The 22,826-nt window shown below is 43.6% G+C and overlaps 1 protein-coding gene across 1 annotated transcript in view; it reads right to left on the bottom strand.

The window, feature by feature from the left end:
- Positions 1–21,812, bottom strand: part of AKAP12 (A-kinase anchoring protein 12) — a 97,334-nt gene extending 75,522 nt beyond the window's left edge. Inside the window, exon 1 of the mRNA XM_034669298.1 lies at positions 21,480–21,812. Coding sequence (XP_034525189.1) covers positions 21,480–21,641 — 162 coding nt within the window. The 5' untranslated portion in view covers positions 21,642–21,812. The remainder of the gene's footprint in view (positions 1–21,479) is intronic.
- Positions 21,813–22,826: the final 1,014 nt, after the last annotated feature.

The raw sequence follows: 22,826 nt of genomic DNA, 5'->3' as shown, positions 1-22,826 counted from the left end.
AGGTGCCCCCCAAAAGGGAACCCTCTTACACAGCCGGTGGGAAAGTAAAATGGTGCAGGAGCTTTGCAAAAAGAGTGTGTTAGTTCCTCAGAAAGTTAAACATAGACTTAACATAGAACCCTGAAATTCTACTCCCAGAGGAAAGACATATCCACACAAACACTTGGACACTCAAGCTCATACCAGGATTATTCACTACAGCCAACAAGTATAAACAACCCAAATGTCCATCAACTGATGTACGGATAATACAATGTGAGGTATATATCCATACAATACCTTATTATTCCTCAAGAAGAAACAAAGTACCGTCGTGTGCTGTAACATAGATGAACCCTGCAAATATCACACTAAGTGAAAAAAAACCAGACATTTCTCTTTAGAGATAGATAGAAAGTAAATTCGTGGTTACAAGGGACCAAGGGGAGAGGAAGATGGGGAGTGATTATAGGGTTGCTTATTGGGGGTCAAAATGTTCTACAGTTGATTGTCACGATGGTTACACAACTCTTTAAATTAAACACCACTGAACTGCACACTTTAAATGGTGAACTGTACGGTATGTAAATTATATCTTAATAAAGCTGCTATTTAAAAACCCGGAACAACAGGTACCTGGGTGGCTCAGTCGGTTAAGCGTCTGACTCTTGGTCTCCGTGCAAGGTCATGTTCTCAGGGTCCTGAGATCAAACAACACATCAGGCTCTGTGCTCAGCAGGGTGTCTGCTTGTCTGCCTGTCCCTCTCTCTCTGCTCCTCCCCCTGTGCTCTTGCTCCCTCTCTCTCTCAATCTCTCTAGAATAAAAAAATAAAATCTTAATAAAAAGAATCCCAGGGACAATTAATACTCTTTCAGCAACTGAGAGCAGTAAATACCTCTACGTAAAGTTACCCACAGATATTTTCTGGGATAAATTTATCTGCTCCAGGGTGTTCGTTTAGGATTAATCACAAACGAGATCTACAATGCTTCCTGAGCAAGAGTAAAATGTCATGACAATCAGATCTCAGCGGTGTTGATTCCTGAAGGAAAGCAAATACATTCTTGAATTATGAAAGCCTCCTCCAGATGTCTTGGCAAGTTCTGATGAGCGTCTTTTCCACTAAATTTGGAGGGGAAGAGAGAAGATAAAAAGTCAAAAGTGCTACTGAAAGAAATTCTGCACTAAATAAAAATTTAGGAAGGAGATACAAAAAAACAAACAAAAAAATCAAGACTCAGGAGACATCTGGGGATTACCATTCACCCTACCGATAGGCTCCAGCCATCTCCAAGACAGCAAATCCTAGAAAAGCCATTGTGGTGTCTACATTCAAACACCGGCAGAAATCTCCTACATCAAAGATTTCACCTCAGACTGATCATCTTTCATCTTGACCATGAAATTCAGTCATCTGACATTAAATGTTTCCCACATCCGGTAATGGGAACAACTTCCTTCCAACATTCGTAACATGCTATTCATACTCTACTCAACCTTGATATGACCCAAGTTTTAATTTTCTTACTGGAATATCAGAACAGGGGTTTGAAAGTTGATCAAATAGCTTGTAAAAGCAAGTCTATTTCCAAAACTAAAACACTGCACAGAACTGCAAGTTTCCATATAATAGAGGTAATTTTTGGTTAGATATCAGGCATTCCCTTGTAAGCAAAAGGATCACTGTTAACGGATTCACACTAAACTTAGTTTGATATGCACAGCTACCAAAGTTTTACTTTTGTTTTAAATACACATATTTAAGAACATGTATCATTGTTTTAATAATGACGACTTGCTCAGTCCCATGAGGGTCTGAGTCCGTGAATTCAGCTTAGTAGGTCCCTGAATTTAGCTTAGTAGGTCCGTGAATTTAGCTTAGTAGGAACTGAAAAGATAAAATGGGGTTTTGGGGAAATAGCATCTGTCAGGCAAGAAAGTAACACCCAACGAAGTGTGTGCAGAACTCAGAGCTAGAGAGGGCTTAAGGATAATTTTTCAATTAAGATTTTTTTTAATTACTGAAAACCATCGAACTGCAGACTTTAAATGGGAGAACTGCATATTGTGTGAATTTTTCTCAATTAAAGATTTGCAAGAAGAATGCTTTAATTTACATCTGTAAATTTCGTCCCTAAAGCCTAAGTTTTAGACAAATTCTATTTCCCAGGTTTAAGCTTCGGTATGTCATTTTCTGCAAATGAGATTTTTTTAAGCTAAATTCATTATTTTGAAAGATGTATCTGAGAGAGAGAAAGAGAGAAAATATGCGTTTGGTAGGGGGGCGGGGACAGAGGAAAAGGGAGACAGAGAATCCCAAGCGGACTCCCCGCTGAGCAAGGAGCCTGATCTAATGACCCCCAGATCATGATCAGAGTCGAAATCAAGAGATGGCTGCTTGCATTGTCCACAATAGCTAAATCATGGAAGGAGCCGAGATGCCCTTCAACAGATGACTGGATTAAGAAGCTGTGGTCCATATATACAATGGAATATTACTCAGCTATCAGAAAGAACGAATTCTCAACATTTGCTGCAACATGGACGGCACTGGAGGAGATAATGCTAAGTGAAATAAGTCAAGCAGAGAAAGACAATTATCATATGATTTCTCTCATCTATGGAACATAAGAACTAGGATGATCGGTAGGGGAAGAAAGGGATAAAGAAAGGGGGGGGTAATCAGAAGGGGGAATGAAACATGAGAGACTATGGACTATGAGAAACAAACTGAGGGCCTCGGGCGGGGGGGGAATGGGGTAGACTGGTGATGGGTAGTAAGAAGGGCACGTATTGCATGGTGCACTGGGTGTTATACTCAACTAATGAAGCATCGAACTTTACATCGGAATCCGGGGATGTACTGTATGGTGACTAACATAATATAATAAAAAAATCATTAAAAAAAAAAAAGAGAGAGAGATGGCTGCTTAACCGATTAAGCCATCCAGGCGCCCCGCTAAATTCATTTTTTAACCAGAAATATTACATACACATTTATAGTATCTAAAAATATATCTTTAACATGCACTTGTGTATACTATCTTGATATAAAATTTACTGACAAAATTGGGGCGCCTGGGTGGCACAGCAGTTAAGCGTCTGCCTTCGGCTCAGGGCGTGATCCCGGCGTTCCGGAATCGAGTCCCACATCGGGCTCCTCTGCTGGGAGCCTGCTTCTTCCTCTCCCACTCCCCCTGCTTATGCTCCCTCTCTCGCTGGCTGTCTCTGTCTCTTTCGAATAAATAAATAAAATCTTAAAAAAAAAAAAAGAATTTAGTGACAAATGAACAGCCATCTATGATTTTGCATTAAATACAGACCTTAGTCTCTTAAAATATTAGCAAGCAAAGCTAATAAAATGCTTGAAACATACAACATTTCTGAGCTAACAGGCTTTGCCTCTGGTCCTCAAGGCCTGTCAGCAGGTGATTCAAAACTCCTTTCAGGACCACGCCCTGCTCCTGCTTTCTGTCTTGGTGTAAGTATGTTCTCCCTCCCTTTCCTCTCTTTCATTCCATCCCTTCTACATCCCACTAGCTCTCTTCACAGAGGTCTTCTCTCCGCCTACCCAACCTGGAAACTGCCATCAACATGGAAGAGAACAGTAGGTAGATTTGAGGTGGGTGGGCTCAGACTGAAGAGACAAAAAAACAACGGATAGAGGTGTCCCAGGTGGAGATGGATAGTTTCAGAATTCAACAGCACACAGATGTCATGGAAGCCAAGCCAGTGAACACCAGATCTCAGGAGAGCCTGGGGACTAGCAATGACTGAAAAAACACCAACAGAAGTAATTTAGTACGTTTTGAATGGATGCCACAAAGACCAGTTGGCAAGGCTCTATCTACACAAGTTCTGAGTTAGAAAAAGTCCAAAGCTACTAGTTCAAGAAGTGGTACTTCGGCCTTTAGATTACCACACTCTCAAAGAAGCAGCATTTGAGTCAGAGAAAATTTAAGTTTAAGAGAAGAAAAGACTCTGGAAGTCAAAGCTACACTTTTTTATACATATAAGAAATAAATCTAAAGGCTGGGAACTTTGGGTAGTAAACTGTTTTTGGTTTGCAGGCAAAGATGGTCTTGAACTCTGAAGTATAAGGAAGCTGAGACCCAGAAAACTTGTCCAAACCTTAGACATGACAGGCATTCATTGTGGAATGGCTCTTCAGCTTTAGAAAGAGGGAGGGAGGGACTGGGCATGCCCTTTGAGGCAATATTCACCTGTGCAACAGTCCTGATACACAACGGCTTCACTAAGATCCCTCCCATACTAAGCCTACTGTTTGTAATAAAAATCATAGAGGCTTTAGGTATTTTCTTATTGGAGATGGGGAAAAGGGAAACAAAGACTTTCTAAATTCATACCAGACTCTATTTGTTGAAAATTAAAATACCAATAAATCAAATGTTTGAACCTTTATGTCAAATGGCCGTATTTCTGCTTCAAACAGAATTCCCAAAATAAACGCTGACCCAATAATGAAATAAATTTATAGCCCAAACTACAATTATGTTTCCATACAAATGTGATATAGATTCCAAAGTCTACATTTAGGTTGCCCAAGGTGGTAGGAAATTAACTTCAGTCGTGTAGACATTTCTGAGGCATGCTACTGTACTACATGGAAAAGCACTTAAAATTAAACATGCAGTGAAGAGAACGCCCCCTTTTTACCACACTCATGGACGGAAAGAAGAAAAACATATAAAAGATAAAAAGAAAACATTTAATAAACCACTGGTTTTTGTCTTCTCTCAATGCTCAAGACGCAACTCAGAAATGAAGAATAAGGGAATCCCAGGTGCGTGACTGGAAGCAAAGAAAAATCTGGAGAGTTCTATACACCTGCAAGCAGAGGGCCTCTCCCAACACAGGGGTCTACGGTACGTCCACTTTATAACTGCCACCATCTAAAAAGCAATTGTATATAGAGAAAAATGGCTAGGAGCAGGAAGACTAGTGGGTCTTTTTCAACTTTTACAAACTATTTTCCCACAACCTTATTTCCACCTTGTTTGCCTTTGCAGAACACAGTGGTTGTTCCTACTCACTCAGTGACCTGCACAGACCAGTACGAAGACATAGTCTGGATGAATGTTGCATAGATTGCATAGGATAATTAAAATTGGGGAATAAAGAAATGATCCAAGGAAGCAGAAATAGAACCAACAGAATTCATGGCAGCCCAGGCATCGATAAATGACAGGAAGAGCAAGAGTAAGACAGGGATATCATTCTCCAAGATGGTGAAGATACCAAGAGAGTTTCCCTTTATGGGATGGAAGGCGGGCAAAAGGGACAGAGGAATGCTACTCTTGAGGTTGACTTGTCTAATACACAGATGTGTATGTGAGACAAATCTGGTGGACATAATTCAGTGTTAAAACCCTGGGAGAAAACAAAATCTCATAAGGATAATGCTCTGATCAAAGAGGGCAAATCAGCTGGGGGATGGTCCTAAGGGAGGAAATGTGCTTAACATGGAATGGAGTTTGACAGGGTACAGTAGGACAGATGATGAACTGGGATGTCAGGAGGGCAGAGCAAAACAGGAAGGGGAAAGAGGGTGATTACATGGGCCTGGCATTCAGGTACAACTAATTAAAAAGAAAAATAAGTGGTCTCGATTCTTATTTAGGCTGTATATGACCTGCCTCCAAAACCCAGTGGCTCGTGCAGCCCGGCACCAGCTAATGCAGGCCATGATGGCGTAGGAGACTGGTGAGGTCACCGGAAATGAGGCCGGCTAATAAAAACGAATTGTTTGCCATTTACAAATATAGGAATATATTCTAAAACACCTACAGAAACAGAGGGCATTGGTATCGTAGGAGCTGTCTGGTATCCCAGAAGTTAGTAATAAGAGGTATCACAAAATAAGAAGAGACATCTTTCTGGCATCATAGCCAAGACCCACTTCACGCTGCCGTGGTCCCGTGCCCACCCGCCCCACGACTGGGGGCTGAGCACACCACAGGAGACCTCTAGTGCTGGACCCAAGACCTACTGAACCAAAAGCTCCACTTCCTACTGCAATTCTCTCTTTGCTGGCTCAGTTTCAAAATGGGGAGGACACCATTTACCACACAGAAGCTACAAGCTCTTGGTAAAATAAGAAAAGTATGTAGAAGTGCCCCCCAAAACTGCCTGGTACATAATGGGTACTCAAACCAGCCAGCACTGGTGAGAGGACAGTCACTGAGAGGAGGAGTTTTCCTATTTCTGTATGTACTTGACCCTTACGGTTTATGCATATCATTACTTCATTCTCTATACAGGTTTCAACCGTGAAGTCAACACAAACCCACCGCGCAACGGAGTCAGCAGACCTCAGACGTGAGCAGAGCGCACTAAACGGTCCCGGGCAGTCCCACTTCTTCCACTGACATCGTTAAGTCTTTTGTGATTAAGCACAAAGGTTACGCTGAGGAAAAGGGTCAGGATGTGGGCATGTTCAATCAATACACTATGTATACACTACCTCAGACACAGTCGGGGGCACCTGGGTGGCTCAGTCCCTTAAGCTCCCACTCTTGACTTCGGCTCAGGTCATGATCTCAGGGTCACGAGATCAAGCCCCACATCTGGCTCCACGCTGGGTGTGGAGCCTGCTTGGGATCCTCTTTCACTCTCCATCTGCCCCACCCGCTCATGCACTATCTCACTCTAAATAAATAAATAAAAATAAAAATAAACACAGTAATATCAAATGCTTACTAAGAAGAGGGATCAGTACCTTATGCCCCGGTTGAATTCCTCCTGCTTATTATGGCCTAAAACAATCTTACAAGAACAGCCCTACGTTGACTTTTAGGTTTTAAAAGAAGCAACTTATTTAAAATTTAGCTTTGTTACAATCCCAAATACAGTTATTTGCTTTGATTTGCTTTGATCAGACTCAAGAAAAAAATAAATCAGTGTCCTTCTCAACTTCTTATCCAAAGCCCAAAGAAGCCAGCTGATCAGCTCATAGCAAAGGAATCATAAGCTTTGAGGATTTTTCCTCCTCATGACCATAAAAAGCAACAAACGGGTGACATTTCTCTTTACTCTTACTTGCCAGAGGAAGAATTTGCAATTCCATTCAAGAAGGCTCTATTTTGACCTTCCCCTGATCTTCGTTCAAGTTCACATACAGTTACAATACCTCCAGTATTCACTGCAGGAGCTGGAAAGGGTTTGAGGAACACAATAATTGACAGCATTTAACTCCACAGTAGACCAACTGTCTTTGGCTCCAGAAAATATGGTTAAAGGAAAGTATGAAGGCATAACGTGGCTTGTGCAAGGATGTTTAGCTCTACGTGCAATTAAGTGCTATAAATATTGAGTCTATAAACAGTTATTAGACTCACTAGAGCCTGAATAAAAACCTCAATCTGATGAGATTATCTAACAATGGAATTAATCCAAACTGTCCTCAACCCCCCAAATTTTAATGATCCTTATTGTTGCACCAACTTTCTACTTCTCTGCCCTCCCCCACCAAAATATACTTACAAATCTAGACGTCATTTAGTAAGGATATGAAAACATGCAATAGTTCATCTCAGGATAATCTGAGGCATTTCCCAAATAAAGTACATTTACAAGCTGGGACACATTCCCTAGTTTTCCATTTTAACCACAGAGGAGGCATCTCTCTACATGCAGTTAATTTAAAAATTATATATAAAAAATACAATCATTTTTATATGAATGAAATGAAAACCCAACCTTCCCATGCCCCCACCAAAAAGTACAAATTTTAGTATTTTAGAATTATTCTCTCCGTCTTGGATTAGAAACAAAGTTATTTTCAGTCCCCGCCTACATGCCAACAGATGTAGATTTGGATCCCAATTAATTATGGCTTCATCTTGCCAATCACAATAAATGCAGAAGTCACCCCTAGAATTCAATGTTCTCCACAGCAGAGCCACACGCTACCTCTCCAGAGCCCTCAATCATGCTTCCAGCTATGCTCTATTCTCTAACCCAGCATTCTTCAATTGCATTTGGCTAAAGATGCCACATAGTAAAGATTCTTCGAAGTCCTGTAGTTAAGAAGGAATCAGTCACCCAAGTTTTCCTAGGCCGTTTTTCTCTCTGTATTTCTCGCAATATGACAAGGTTCCCTCTTGCCTTGTTTTATCACTTTTCTATTTTTATTATTTTACTATTTTTCAATTTTCTTGCCTCCTCTCAAGCATCTCCATTTTTCCAACGGCTCACCAAAAATTCCATTTCCTCTACCTGAGTCCGGGCTGCTATGACAGATTACTGTAGCTTAGACACCACACAGGTATTCCTCACAGTTCTAGGGGTGGGGAGTCCACTATGAACGTGTGGGCTGATCGGGTCCTGGTGAGGGCTCTCTTCCACGTTTGCAGAAGGCTGTCTTCTCACTGTATCCTCACATGGCAGGGAGAAGGCAAGCTGTCTGCTGTCTCTTCCTGTTAGATAACTAATCCTATGATGAGGGCTCTGATTTCATGACCTATCACCTCCCAAAGGCCCCATCCTCTAACACCGTCACATTTGGTGTTAAGAGTGTGGAGATCTCGGGCGCCCAGATGGCTAGTCGTTAAGCGTCTGCTTTCAGCTCAGGTCATGATCCCAGCGTTCTGGGATCGAGCCCCGCATCGGTCTCCCTGCTTAGCAGGAAGCCTGCTTCTTCCTCTCTCACTCCCCCTGCTTGTGTTCCCTCTCTTGCTGCCTCTCTGTCAAATAAATAAATAAAATCTTAAAAAAAAAAAAAAAAAGACTGTGAGGATCTGAATTTTTGGGAGATATTCTCCATAGCAAACTCTATGTCACCTTCTGTGATACCTAAGTACACACACTCTCCTGCCTTTAGGACCTGTCATGTTCATGACTCTTGCCCAATACTCAAATACAATTCAGGGCAAAATACGGCTTTTATGAGGTGAAGTCCATAGCAAACTGTGGGCACTGTGGTCACATGTAGTTATGGGAAACTCAGCTGGTCCCCTGCAGTGCTTAATACTGGGAACCAAGAGAGACCCCCAGTTTGGGAGGCCTGGCTGGCTCATTCGGTTAATCGGCTCAGGTCATGATCCCAGGATCTTGGGATTGAGTCCCGCATCGGGGTCCCTGCTCAGCAAGGAGCCTGCTTCAACCTCTACCTGCCTCTCTCCCTCTCTTACTCTCGCCCTAACAAATAAAATCTGAAAGAAAGAAAGAAAGAAAGAAAGAAAGAAAGAAAGAAAGAAAGAAAGACCCCCAGTTCACTTAAAAGGAATGCTCAGATTTTCCTCTTCTTCCTAAATACACTTACAGTCCATTATCACTTGCCTACATACTCTTTTAATAATCTTTAGTCTGAGATCATGCAATTAAGGGGGGGGGAATCAAACCACTTATCACATCTCATTTTTCTCATCACTAAACCAGAGCCTTAACGCCGTCTTTCTGGTGCAGGGGAGTGTGGGGGATCTGCTACTCCGAGCTCAGCCCTTCTAGAGGCTGAGAAGTAAATTCAGCCACCTAATTTGCCTAAGACTAAAGCACCCCGGGTAAGGGATAAGCAGGGATCCAAGGATCGTAGGAACTGCTTGAGAAACTTTCTCTGACAAATGTAATACTTTCAACCATGACCTAGTTCCCTGAATACTTAAGCATTCTTTGCATTCTTCCCTGTCCTGGAGGACTGTTTATCAGGCACAGTTCCAGAAGTGACTTGAAATCTTTCTTTCTAGATAACATTGTAGGTCCTCTTTGGTCACCACAGACTCCGCATAGAGGACAAAAACCTTTTGAGCATTCAAAAGACCTTAGTATGTCTTTAATTAGTATCAAAAGAATAACCAACCTTCGTTTTAATCAAAGCAAAAACAACTTTCTATATTGTAAACAGGAGCCAGCTCTAAAACTACCATCAAACTGAGTTTAAAGTTAACTGAAACTCTTGAAGGTTTCACAAAGAAAAACATCAGATAAAAAAACAAACCAACTGGGGTTTTGCCCCCATGACTGTCAACTACTTTTTGTTTAAGTTTTATACACTAACTTTTGTCAGGATTGGAAAAAAGATGGTAATAATCAAGACTGATTTAGTAAACATTAGTGGTGACATTTTCCACCACTTTTCAATAACTTTCTTCATATAAAGCAGAGCCAAAGAACAAAAATTTCCATTTAAATATTTAGATTAACACTGCAGGAGTGAGAAACTCATGTCTAAGTGTTGAATCACTAGACTGTACACCTGAAACTAATATTACACTGTATTTTCACTTGACTGGAATTTAAATAAAAACTAAAAAGAAAAAAAAACAAAAAAAACCTTATATCTAAATACTGGTTAAATGTGTCATTTCTCAAATAAGAAAAATTCGGAGAGAGGCTGGCTAACTCTTAGCAATGGCCTACAGATAACAAGCCTATCTCTACCCCTCCTCCCTTGTATTGCATTGTGTATCCACTTTAAATTTAAAGTGGACAGACCACATCTAAGGTTGAACTTTGCACAGACTGTGATTTGTTATGGGTATGGAGTAAGACTGTTTTACATAAATACCCAAATGAAGGATAACTTCAAACCCAAGTTTCTTAAGAGGCATTCTACAGTTTGCTAACTTAGTGAAAAATTATCACCCAGCACTGAAAATGTAAACAAAGACTAGAAACCATAACATACATCCACAATCTTGTTCTACACTCTACAACAGTTATGTATTGTATAGAGTAAGGAAAACTATCAAGGGTGCAACAGAATGGGTCTTAAAAAAAAAAAAAAGTCTTAAATAAAAATGGTCAATATGAGGAAGTGACGACAGAAAATTGATCCTTGCAGCAGACAGGCCCAGAGCCTGTAATGGCTCAATTTACTAAGAAATCATATGCTCTGACGTGAAGAATAGCAAACCATAACTCGTCCTCTGAACAACAAACCAGAGGGCAGGCAGTGGAGATGGGAAAACATGACAGAGAAATGTCTTCTTTGAAAGGAAAGGTAAACATTCCCCAAGTTACCTAGATTCCTTGCCTACAAATGGAAGGAATCGGAGTCAACCATCAGGCACTGTCATTTTAGAAGGACCTGTCATGCTGGGGTGAAAGAGACTGCTGTATGATGACACAGTGGGTCCAACGGCCAGTTCAGTCCATTGGAATCTGTTCTACCTAGTTTTCTATGAATAATCACTTTCGTTTTCACCTTCTCCATGGCCAAGTTCCTTTCACGGTATCACCTCTTACCTATCCTGTGATATGTGACCGGTCCCTATGCCTCCCACACCCTTGATCCTGGGCTGCAGTCCATGCTGGTGGTCTCTACTCAGACAGGAACCCCTGTTAGAGAAACTGTATGGCTCTCACAGGAGCCCTCTGTCATTACCTGTCAAGTCGGCTGCAAACTCCTTTCTCGAAAGTCCCAAGTTGTTACTCCAAGAGTCATGTTCTCCCTTCCCAAGATACTCTCTGCAGCACAGATCATTGTTCAGCATGGTTCAGTGACATAGCAATTCACAATTAATTGCAACGTACGCCATAAGGGGAATGTTCTTGCCTGTCAGAGGTACTCTGTAGTTTATTTTAAGCCTTCACATCCCAGAAATCAGGCTCCTTGCTCAATGGGCAGCCTGCTTCTCCCTCCCGCTTGTGCACTCTTGCGTATTCTCCACCCTCTCAAATAATTAAAATCTTTAGATTTTATTTAAGAGAGAGAGCACGAGCCGGAGGTAGGGGCAGAGGCAGAGGGAGAAGTAGACTCCTTGCTGAGCAGGGAGCCTGACATGGGACTCGATCTAAGACCCCAGGGATCATGACCTGAGCCAATGGCAGACACTTAACCAAATGAGCCACCCAGGCACCCCAGAACACTTGACCAATTTTAATGCATGTTATTACATACCAAGAAAAATTAAGTTTAGAAGATAACATCTGCTTCCCACTTACTTTTTTATATTTACGGATGTATAAACTTACCATAGCCATGGCAGACCAGGGTAATGCGGCGTCTTCTGGTGTCTCGATTGGATGGGGGCCCCCAAATGCGGGGCAACGATCAGGTGGAAGCCAGTGGATCGGGCTTCACCCAAGGCAGAACAAAAGAGATCGACGTTTATTGATTATGCAGCAAGGGCGCGGTGGGCAGGAGAGTACAGGAGGGGCTGTCTGCTAGGAGGCAGTGGGTGGGGGCCGTATTTAAAGCGGGGAGGTGAGACGGTATGGGGACGTATGGAATTTTCCCTTTTATGGTAACTTTGCCTACGTGTAAGTAGCCCACTGGTCAGTGAGGGCCTCTGACTACTTTGAGGTGGGTCGCCTAATGGGCCCATCTGTATTCAGCCAGGTGGTGGCCCTGGGCCCTTGGCCTTGATCAAGTTTCCACCCCTCAAGCCTGTTGCCCTAAAGAAGCTTCTATAGGTTAACACCTGAGGTGCAGAACAGAAAAGTATTTTAAGCCACAGGCTTGCTGTTATAACTGATGACATTTTCGCCACTCCCTTAACGCTTTTAATTTACTATACAAATAAACACAGCAGGGAATTTTTTTAAAGTAAAGAGAAAAACCAAACAGATTTATGCATATGGGCGAAAACGAGTTTTAAACAGGAGGGACTTACTGAATCAATACTACTGGAAACAGTAGGTAACCAGTATGGAAATGCATTTGGATCTCTCCCTCCAGACACAAAACAATTTATTTCTCACAGATTCAGGAGCTAACTACGTGGAAAGGAAGGCTTGTGACTTTCTTAGTCCTGAACTCTTGGGGTTCACTCTCTGTAGCCCCAGTTCCTGGCACAGTGCCTACAGTAGAGCAGCTAATAAAGAAATGTCAGGGCAGGTGGGTGGCTCAGTCTGTTAAGCGTCTGCCTTCAGCTCAGGTCATGATTCCAGAGTCTCGGGATGGAGCCTGGCTATGGCTTCCTGCTGAGCAGCCCTCTGCTCCTTACCCTGCTTGTGCTCTCTCAAAGAAAATCTTTAAAAGAAAAGAAATCCTTATGCAATCAAGACTGAGTAGTAAATACATGATGGACAAAGCCAGAACCCTATTCTGATCTTCGACGACTTGGTTAGGTTTTAACATTTCTTCAAGGATTTTTGGACCAGCCCAATAACCATGAACTGAGGCCTCAGCTCCTCACTACTTAGCCAGCACTGGGGAAGCTGTAAACTGATAAATGAGGGAAGAGGTTTAAGAGGCATCAGGTGGAAATGAAAATGAACATTGACAAGTAGCTCCCTCTCGCTCAGAAAGGATAATCGCATTGAATTCAACATCTATTTATCCTGAATAGCACATTCCATTTAGAAAAGCCTCTACTGGTGGCAGACTTGTTTTCAATGCAGTAGAATAAAAGGATGAAATTATGTAGGAGAAATATTTCCCTTGATTTTTTCCAGAAAATGTGGTGGTGAGTCCCTACCCTTCCAACATCATCCAAAACTCTCCCTCCCACGCACACAGGCTCCACCTGCAGTCAATCTACACTGTCATCGCGGCCTGGAACCCCTCTCCCTGGCCCTCCATCGCCTCCTATATCCTGTACCCCTTCCTTAGGGCAATGGTAGCCATGCCAGGCATACCCGATGAGCACTAAGGCTACAGAGCATCTGACCCTTCCATCGCCTGGGATTCTGATTCGCTGCATCTGGGACGGCGTCTCTGACAAGCTCCCAGGTGATTCAACAGGACTACCAGGTTTGCAGTTTGCAGTTTGCAATGTGTGCACGTAACACACAGAATATCCGCCAGTGAGTGGCAGTCATCTTTCCTTCCAAGTTTCAGCTTATTTCATTTACAAATCACACATAAAATTGACATTTTACTAAAACTGGGATTAAGGTCAGGCAGAATGAAACCACAGGGTTCTCCGCACCCCCACCCCACTTTTCTTGAACATCACAGACAAACTGCATGGAAGACAGAAATCTTTGAACTTGCATGAATACTTGTATTAAGAGAAGCCTGGGTGCCTGGGTGGCTCAGTCGGTTAAGTCTGCCTTCAGCTCAGGTCATGATCCCGAGGTCCTGGCATCGAGTCCCACTGGGCTCCCTGCTCAGCGGGGAGTTTGCTTCTCTCTCTGCCCCTCACCCGCCCCCACTCGTGCCTGCTTGCTCGCACGCGCGCTCTCTCTCTCCCTCAAAAAAATAAATAAAAAATCTTAAAAAAGAGAGAGAGATGGGAGCCTGGGTGGCGCAGCGGTTAAGTGTCTGCCTTCGGCTCAGGGCGTGACCCCGGCGTTTCGGGATCGAGTCCCACATCAGGCTCCTCTGCTATGAGCCTGCTTCTTCCTCTCCCACTCCCCCTGCTGTGTTCCCTCTCTGGCTGGCTGTCTCTCTGTCACATAAATAAATAAAATCTTTAAAAAAAAAAAAAGAGAGAGAGAGAGAGAGAAGCCTAACATGGTCTGGGAAAGATCTTGTCTCTGTGCTTTGAGCACCTACTTTTTTCACGAAAGCACATTTATTCCAGCTAACAGAGCCAGGCTGTGGTTTGTCAAGAGAATGAGAACAGAACCCAGGGGAGGGCCTTCAGCCTATTGTTTTCCCAAGAGTGGAATTCCGCTGCCCCCAGTCCCAGTCCCCGTCCCAGGTTCCAACATTTCATGGATCAGAAGTATGAAGAAATTTCTGGCAACTGCAAGATTTTAGATTGTTCCCAGAGGAGAAACTTTAGAATTGATTGCTAAAGGAAGTAGGTCATTGTCCAAGCAAATAAAATTAAGACTGTTTATGAATTTGGAAAGGAACAAGTAAATGCAAGCATTACCTGAGCCACCTTTTATTCTTAAACCTGCGTTTAAAATGAATAACTTGGGCGGGGGGGGGGTCTTTAAAAATTAACAGTAAAATAAGCCATAGCCTTTAATGTTCTTGAAGCCAGTCCAGTTCATGATCGGGTGGTACACGGAAGCAGAGCATATGGCCAATATACATAATTAAAAATGCACTGAGGAAACGGAAGTGCCAACTTGGGTGCAGAACAGCAAATATTAGAAAATCTGCTCTGCACTGAGGCAAACCATCCAAAAACTAGTGATCTCTGAGTGGGGACCTGAATTGACACAGAATCTCTCTGGAAAGTAAATTTATCAAGGGCTATCAAAATTTTAAATGCAAGGGCACCTGGGTGGCTCTGATGGTTATGCATCTGCCTTCGGCTCAGGTTGTGGTCTCGGAGTCGTGGGATCCAGCCCCCCCCCAACCCCAGTCATGCTCTCTAAAATGAATAAAATCTTTTTTAAATTTAAAAATTTTTAAATGCATATAAATGCTTTGAGCAAGCAATTCCACTTACAGAACTCTATCCCGGAGATACATCTGCACACATACAAAGACATCTGAGCTCGAATATTCCCAGTGTTAATTCAGCACAAGACCAGGAAAATGTCAATGTAAACACAGGGGATTGGTTAAACTTTTATTGCACTTCAACCCATAAAGGGAAAATGTATGTAGCCATTAATAAGAATGGGGGTAAGCATTTACGTCCTTATATGAAAAGATATTCCAAACCTAAAGTAGCGGAACATATGTGATATGATTTTATTTGTGAAAAGTAAAATACGGGGCGTGGCACCTGGCTGGCTGTGTAGAGCGCACCACTCTTAATCTAGAGGCCTTGAGTTCGGGCCCCACATTGTGTAGATTACTTTAAAAAAAAATTAGCACAGTTATTTATATACTTGTATATGCATCGGGTTTTGAAAGAACATGCAAGAAACCACCAACACTGGCTTCAAGCTGTCCACAGTGAATGCTTGGGGGAAGAAGAGATAATAGAAGATTTACTTTTCACCATACTCTACAAATCAAAGTTCTCAACCATCAACATTTTTAGAAAAATAAAATATTAAGGGCACCCAGATGACTCAGTCCAGAGAGCATGTGACTCTCTTGATCTTAGTTAGACTTGTGAATTTGAGCCCCGTGTTGGGTATAGACATTACTTAAAAAATAAATAAATAAAATAAAATAAAAAATTTTAAAAAAAACCTTAAAAAAATAAAAATAAACATTAAATAAATCCTGGTATGCAATGCTTTTAAACAAAAATTTCAACACTAAACAAGGACTTTTGATCTTATTAAGACTTTAAGGTTCAAGAAACTCTAATTATAGTCAGTTCTAAGTAACTTAATTATTCAAGATAAGAAATACGAAGGTATGTATCATTGAAATTACAGATTATTAACCTCTTCCCCTAAATCCTTTTATTAGATGTACTAATGAGTAGGAAACAAGAGGACGCTCATACAAAACCCGACCCGTAGAATGTCTAATAAGGTGCTAATTTGCAAGAAAATCATCCAAAATCTAAATAGACAAGTCAATTATAATTGTAGATTTTGAAAATTTATTTTTTAATGATTTTATTTATTTATTTGAGAGAGTGAGAGAGCACAAGCTGGCAGGGAGGCAGAGGGAGAGGGAGAAGCAGACTCCCCACTTAGCAGGGTGCCCAGACCCTGGGATCATGACCTAAGCCGAAGGCAGATGCTTAACCAACTGAGGCACCCAGGTGCCCCTTGAAAATGTAAAGAAGTTCACATTTATAATATACGGTGCTTCTCTCTTCCAAACACAGCTTTTTTCATATTTTTCCATTATTTTAAAATGAAACATTCTAAGTTATAATTTTTTCAGGTTATAAGAGAATAAAGAATTGGGTTCAAGGATATTTAGTATGGCTTTTTTTTTTCATGTGATGAAAGTACTGATATCTTTTTCTCAGTGCTATAAATTCTAACCTCTCACTTCATGAACAGACTATAGTGTATAGAAGTACAGAGGCCAAGGATGAGAGCACCATTTAGCTTGATTTTCCTTTCAGAGGTATTCAGTAACACTGAAAGTGTTAAGGCTGATAGAGAAAAAGAAATAATCTCATAATGCCTTTTTTTTTATTATTTGTTAAAGATTTTATTTATTTATTTATTTGACAGAGAGTGACAGCCAGCGAGAGAGGGAACACAAGCAGGGGGAGTGGGAGAGGAAGAAACAGGCTACCAGCGAGCAGGGAGCCCGATGTGGGGCTCGATCCAGGGACCCTGGGATCACGCCCTGAGCCGAAGGCAGACGGTTAACAACTGAGCCACCCAGGCGCCCCTCGTAATGCCTTTTTATTTTTTTTATTTTTTTTTAAAGATTTTATTTATTTATTTGACAGAGAGAGAGAAGCCAGCGAGACAGGGAACACAAACAGGGGGAGTGGGAGAGGAAGAAGCAGGCTCATAGCGGAGGAGCCTGATGTGGGGCTCGATCCCGTAATGCCGGGATCACGCCCTGAGCCAAAGGCAGACGCTTAACCACTGTGCCACCCAGGCGCCCCCATAACGCCTTTTTAAAGCCAAACCTGTTATTTCTGTTTTATTAATTATCCTATAAAATACCAAACTGGAAAGATCCTTATTCTAATTGCTCTCAAGTGTTCAAGGCAGAGATTAGCCAACCTAAAGTATATTCAAAAGGATCCCCGTTTGAGGCCTGTTCCTCACAGAAGTATTTCAAGGGGAAATCTCCACTGATCTCACACATCTGCTAACCTGCACGGATAACCTGCAACAGATTAAAGGGACAGCAATGCAATCCCCACAGGCTATCTATCCTAAACGCTCATCTTCACACCACATCTCCAATGTTTGGGCTGTGTTCTACTCAGAAAGTAGCACCTCTTGTAATCTGGGGGGAATCCACAGGAATACAGGTAGCCACACGCACACACCCCCGCTCTGCTAACAAACATAATTCTCTCCTAATAAACACTTTCATCATAAAACTGGTGACATAATCACAGTGAGGTCATCTTCGTCCTCCATTCCCGTTTTGTAAACCGAAGGCAAGTGGGAGAAAGCCTGAGGTAGGCCTCAGGCTGGGAAGAATTATGAAATGAACCTGGCCAACTTCATTGTTTTAGTGCACAAAGGGCAACGACACCCTTACATCCACCAATCAGAAGACAGATTCTTCTATTTGAGTACATCCTTATGTTTTGGTGATTCACAGCTCTTGGAACCAAGCGCTCTTGGAACCATAACCAGAAGGACAGAAAAAAAAAAAAAAAAAGACTCCCCATCTTCCCACCTGCCAGGGACACTGGCCTCACGGTTACAACAGACCGCTGCTCCATTTTCAGCTCTGAACCCATTGACTGAGCAGAAAATACAAAAAAGAGTAATTCAGAGAATTATGATTGTCCAGACTTAACTTGGAACTTGGCTCAAGAAATCAAGATTTACCAGACTCTAAGTAAATCTGTCATTGGTCATTCCACCTGAGTGAAAATACTCTTCAAAGACAAACTTTTAAAAACAGATGATTGGGGAATAGGAGGCTTTATTTACTACTTGCATTTGTGTAGTCTAATATTCCTGCCCCTGCAGTGGCCAAAATGGCCAAGTCTCAAAATTAAACCTAGCAGGGGCGCCTGGGTGGGTCAGTCATTGAGCATCTGCCTTCAGCTCAGGTCATGATCCCAGCGTTCTGGGATCAGGATCAAGCCCCGCATAGGGCTCCCTGCTAGGCAGGAAGCCTGCTTCTCCTCCTCCCACTCCCCCTGTTCCTGCTCTCGCTGCCTCTTTCTCTGTCAGATAAATAAATAACAACTTTAAGAAAAAAAAAAGTAAACCTAGCAAATAATTGATACCATTGTCCCCCAGAATTGGCATATAAAAAATTATAAAAGATAGACTGGAAGATGAGATGCCTTCCATTTTATTGAAATACACCAGATAAACCCAGGACTTGTGCCTCAGTGCACCTAAACGTTAGGCTTCAGTAATCAAGTTTTTTTTACACTTCATTTGATCGATAGAAGTGATATTCAATTAGCATAATGTCTTCTGAGGGCTAAGTACTTACTCAGTAAATGACTGGTAATGAAAATTAGCAAAAAAAAAAAAAAGAGAGAGAGTAAACTGGATTACTAAACAGGCAGCAGGCATCTGATATAAACATCATTTAGATGGAAATATGTTAATAGCCTTTAATTAATTAGTGATAGCATTCTACCAGGGAAGGGGGGACTGTATTAGTATAACCCCCAAATGTCCACACACCCAGTCAAGAAAGTTCAAGATGCAATCCATAACTAATTTAACCTATGAAGTGATCTCATTTGAGTCACCAGCATTTATACTATTTTGTCATTGAGATTAAAGACAATTTGAAATTGCAATGTGAACAAGCCACTTTATTTCTGGAGAGCCCCTAAATCAAAGACTTTTTTGCCAAAATATTCACTTGTCTATTAATAACCAGACCTATTTGGTTTAGTCCCTATTTGATACACGAGGCAGAGCATAATGACGTGAGCAAAGGTTAAACTGTAGAAAAAGTAGATGGACCAAGGTAGTCCCCAACTTGACGGCGTCCAGTGAAAACCAGGGAGCATGCCACACGTGAGGGAACACCTGAGCAAACACAGAAATGGTCCCTGCCGTCGCAGAGCATCCAGAACCAGGATAACACTTAGTCGAGTCACTAACCTCACAATGTGCAGCGAACTGCTGGGAAGGGTCTGTGGTGCTACAGGAAAGGCAGATGGGATTACTCAGAGGTCAGCCACCGGAGTTTCACAGGGCAAAGAGGGGAGGCAAGAGCTATGTGCTGAGTCATTCTTAATTAGGGAGTTCTTTTCAAAAGGACTTTTGAAAACCTGTGTAATAAATTTTGCTAGTTGAAATGAAAAACGACACCATTTTCCAAGGATACATGTAAGTGTATTGATTTGTATCCAAATTGATAACTGGGCAGTATGCCAAAAAGCTCAATGATATTCTAGATGTTATTTAAGTCTTTTGTTTTTTTAAAGGAGGTTGCTTGGCTGTTTCAAGATGGTGGCGACTAGGAAAGAGGGAGGATAAGGTTATGGAAGAAGGGCAAAAAGAGAATGGAAGAGGTATTTTTAAATGAACAAATTCAAGTTTACCAAGAAGGGATTAAGTATCCTATTTCAGCATGAACGGTTAAAATCATAAGTTACAAAAACCAAGAAAAAATGTCCCCAACTGCAAGCTTTTAGCTTTTACACCTTAAACCTACTTTCACTACTGGATTCTAAATACTGGTTATGTGGCCATTTTGGCAGAGTGATGCACAGTAAGCGTTAAAATGTGACTTAGACCTCAGCGGGATTGCACCTTACGCCCAACATTCAGGCACTGTCTTAGAAAATTAGATATTCTAGCAGTTTGTACTTGGTAGTATACACAGCTCTAGGGACCATGGGTTTTACAAGTAGTTATAAGTTAAAGACTAGAAGTAATCTAATTAAGAGCAGTCTCTCAGCCCAAACTAGACTAGGACAGCTAAAGAGGTCATGGCAATGAGGTCACAGTTCTGTGAAATTTACCCAGATTTGGGGGGGAGGGGTGTTTTTCACACTGTAAACATCTAAAGGTCCTTACATTTTGTATCCTCAGATACAACACGGGGTTGTAAACCCATGTAAAATATGGGGCTTTTAAAAAAAAAACATGAAGTAGGATAAATTATTCACCATCTTCCCTACCCATGTAAAACATGGAGTTTTTAAAAAACATATTAAGTATGATAAGTCATCCACCATCTTCCTATAAGGAAATCGCAGAACAGATTAGGTGACGCCTTGCGAATGAACACACGTGCTGGAAAAATAGATCTAAAATACAATGATCCCAACAAGTCAGTCTTGGCGGCTATAGTAGCCAAGAGTAAATATTTCAGCCCTGAAGACTCAAGACTATAAAATACGAAATTTCTAGGTGGTTCAGCACTGTCTCCATAGACATGAGTGCAAGAAATCCTTGCTTACGCCTCTGACCGCATCCTTTGAGAACTTCTAACTACTCCCCCCAGTATGTTTATCTCTTGAGTCCACAGGCAGTGAACTGAGCGAAAAGGAGGACGCTGCCTTGTTTACGAAACCTGTCATTGCTTTTGGAAGTGCAGCGTCTACCCAGGTTTTCTTTGGCTCAGAGCGAGCTACACCCCAGGCTTTCTCTGCATCAGGAAGGCGGTGTCGGCTCGAGCCACTGCCGCAGCAGGACTGGGTACCAAACCCGGGTCTCTCCAGGCACAGCCGGTGCCAAAGACCATACGCGGAGGAGAACCCACGGGTAGCTGCTTCGCCACGCTGCGACACGGGTCCTGGCCCAATAGCTGACTTTCCGAATCTGGGAGAAAGAGGGGCCGGGGTGGGGCGCAGGACCCTCTGCGGATGGGTCACTTCCCACCCCACCCCCGAACTCCCCCAGGCAGCTCCGGCGTCTCGGGCTGGGTCGCTCTCACCGGAAGAGTGCGGGGGGCGGGGGGCGGATTTTATTACTGCGGATGGCGCAGTCGCCTCCCCCGGAGACCCGCGACAAAGATGCAAGCCCGCCGCGCTTGCTGCTGCTCTGGTCCCGCCCCGGCGCATGAGACCCTGGAAAGCTAGGAAGAGGGGTGCGTGCTCCCGAGTTTGCAGATGGGCTGGACGGGCCGGGAAGTTCTCGCAGGCGGAAATCAGAGGGACCACCCCCCACCCCCGTCCCCGGGGCAGGTGGCCCGGCGCGCCCTTACCTTGGTGGCGGGGTCCGCGGCAGCGATGGCCGGGTCACCCGGCGCGCTGGGCGCCGCCTCCGCCGCAAGGCCGCCGCCGCTGGGCTCGGGCTCGGCCGGCGTCGCGCTCCCCGCCTCCGGCTGCTCCGGGCTCCGCTGCTCCGTGGAGCTCCCGGCACCCATGGCTCTTGTGCGGTTCTCCCGCGCCCCGTCGCCCGGTTACAGCTCCCCTTAAATCGCAGGAACGTGGAGAAGAGCGAGAAGCCGTGCGCCCGCGAGGTCCCAAGAACGCCTTCCTCTCCCGCCGTCCTCCTCCGAACGCGCCCAGCCGGCGAATGAACGAGACGCGCTCGCGGCAAACTCCTTAAAAGAAAAAAAAAAAAAAAAAAAAANAAAAAAAAAAAAAAAAAAGCCACCTCTTTGCCTCCTCCTCCTCCTCCCCCTTGTTTTTCCCTCGCTTCATCACATGAGCACAGCCCCAGACACGCCTTGCAGCAGCATCTCCCCCCAGGCTGTAGGACCAGAGGCGTGGCCCCAGCCTCCAGCCAGGGTCCAAGCGCGCAGCCCGCCCCGACCCCCGGACGCTTCCCATTCTTGCAGGGGGACACGAGCTGGGGGACGACCCGGGGTTGCGGGAGGGGAGGGGAGGGCAGAAGGCCCCTCGGGGAGACTGGATTTGCTGAGGATTATTAAATGACTGATAACCCGAGGCGGAGCGGCAAGCGCGGCGCACTTCGCATTCGCCCAGCAAGCGAACCCAAAGCCCCCGTTGCTCTCCTTCGGACTGTGTTATCCTCTCGGCGTTGGCTCCTGCCTCCTCCTCAGGAGAAAGGCCCGCGCTCCTTGGCTTCTTCGGAGTCTGACCATATTAGGACACCTCACGTGGCAGGCGCTGGGAACCGAGAGGTTAATACAGTCAGGCCACGGATGAGGTGGGCCAGGCGGCCCCACGCTCGCCTATCATCCGGAACTAGTGATGTCAGGCGATGCCATCAGCAACACCGGCTGCCCTCCTTCCCTGGGGAATTCGGGGAAGTGAGGCTGTGACTGGAAATGTGCCTGTCCTTCTTGGAGGGCGTGATGCTGGAGGTCCAGGCCACTTCTCCCTCGCGCCATGCTGAGACAGGACCACAGAGATGTGTTCATCTGCCATCAGGAGTTCTCCATAGAGAAAGGCTTTACATAATTCCGGCCTAAGTGGCTTGCACGCCTATCCTTCACACTCTTGAATCCTTGTTACATGAATATAGGAGGCAGCCAACACATATTAGAACGAAATCAAATTTTTAGCTGGATTATTTGGCGCATAAGCATAAAGGTGGTGGGGCTGCAAGAAAAATTAGCCCCGGTTTTAAGTGGCAACGAAGT

The sequence above is a fragment of the Ailuropoda melanoleuca genome, chromosome 10 (genome assembly GCF_002007445.2).
Source record: "Ailuropoda melanoleuca isolate Jingjing chromosome 10, ASM200744v2, whole genome shotgun sequence".
Classification (NCBI taxonomy): domain Eukaryota; kingdom Metazoa; phylum Chordata; class Mammalia; order Carnivora; family Ursidae; genus Ailuropoda; species Ailuropoda melanoleuca.
The sequence above is the reverse complement of the archived record's forward strand: the minus strand, read 5'-3'. Positions and strand labels throughout refer to the sequence as shown.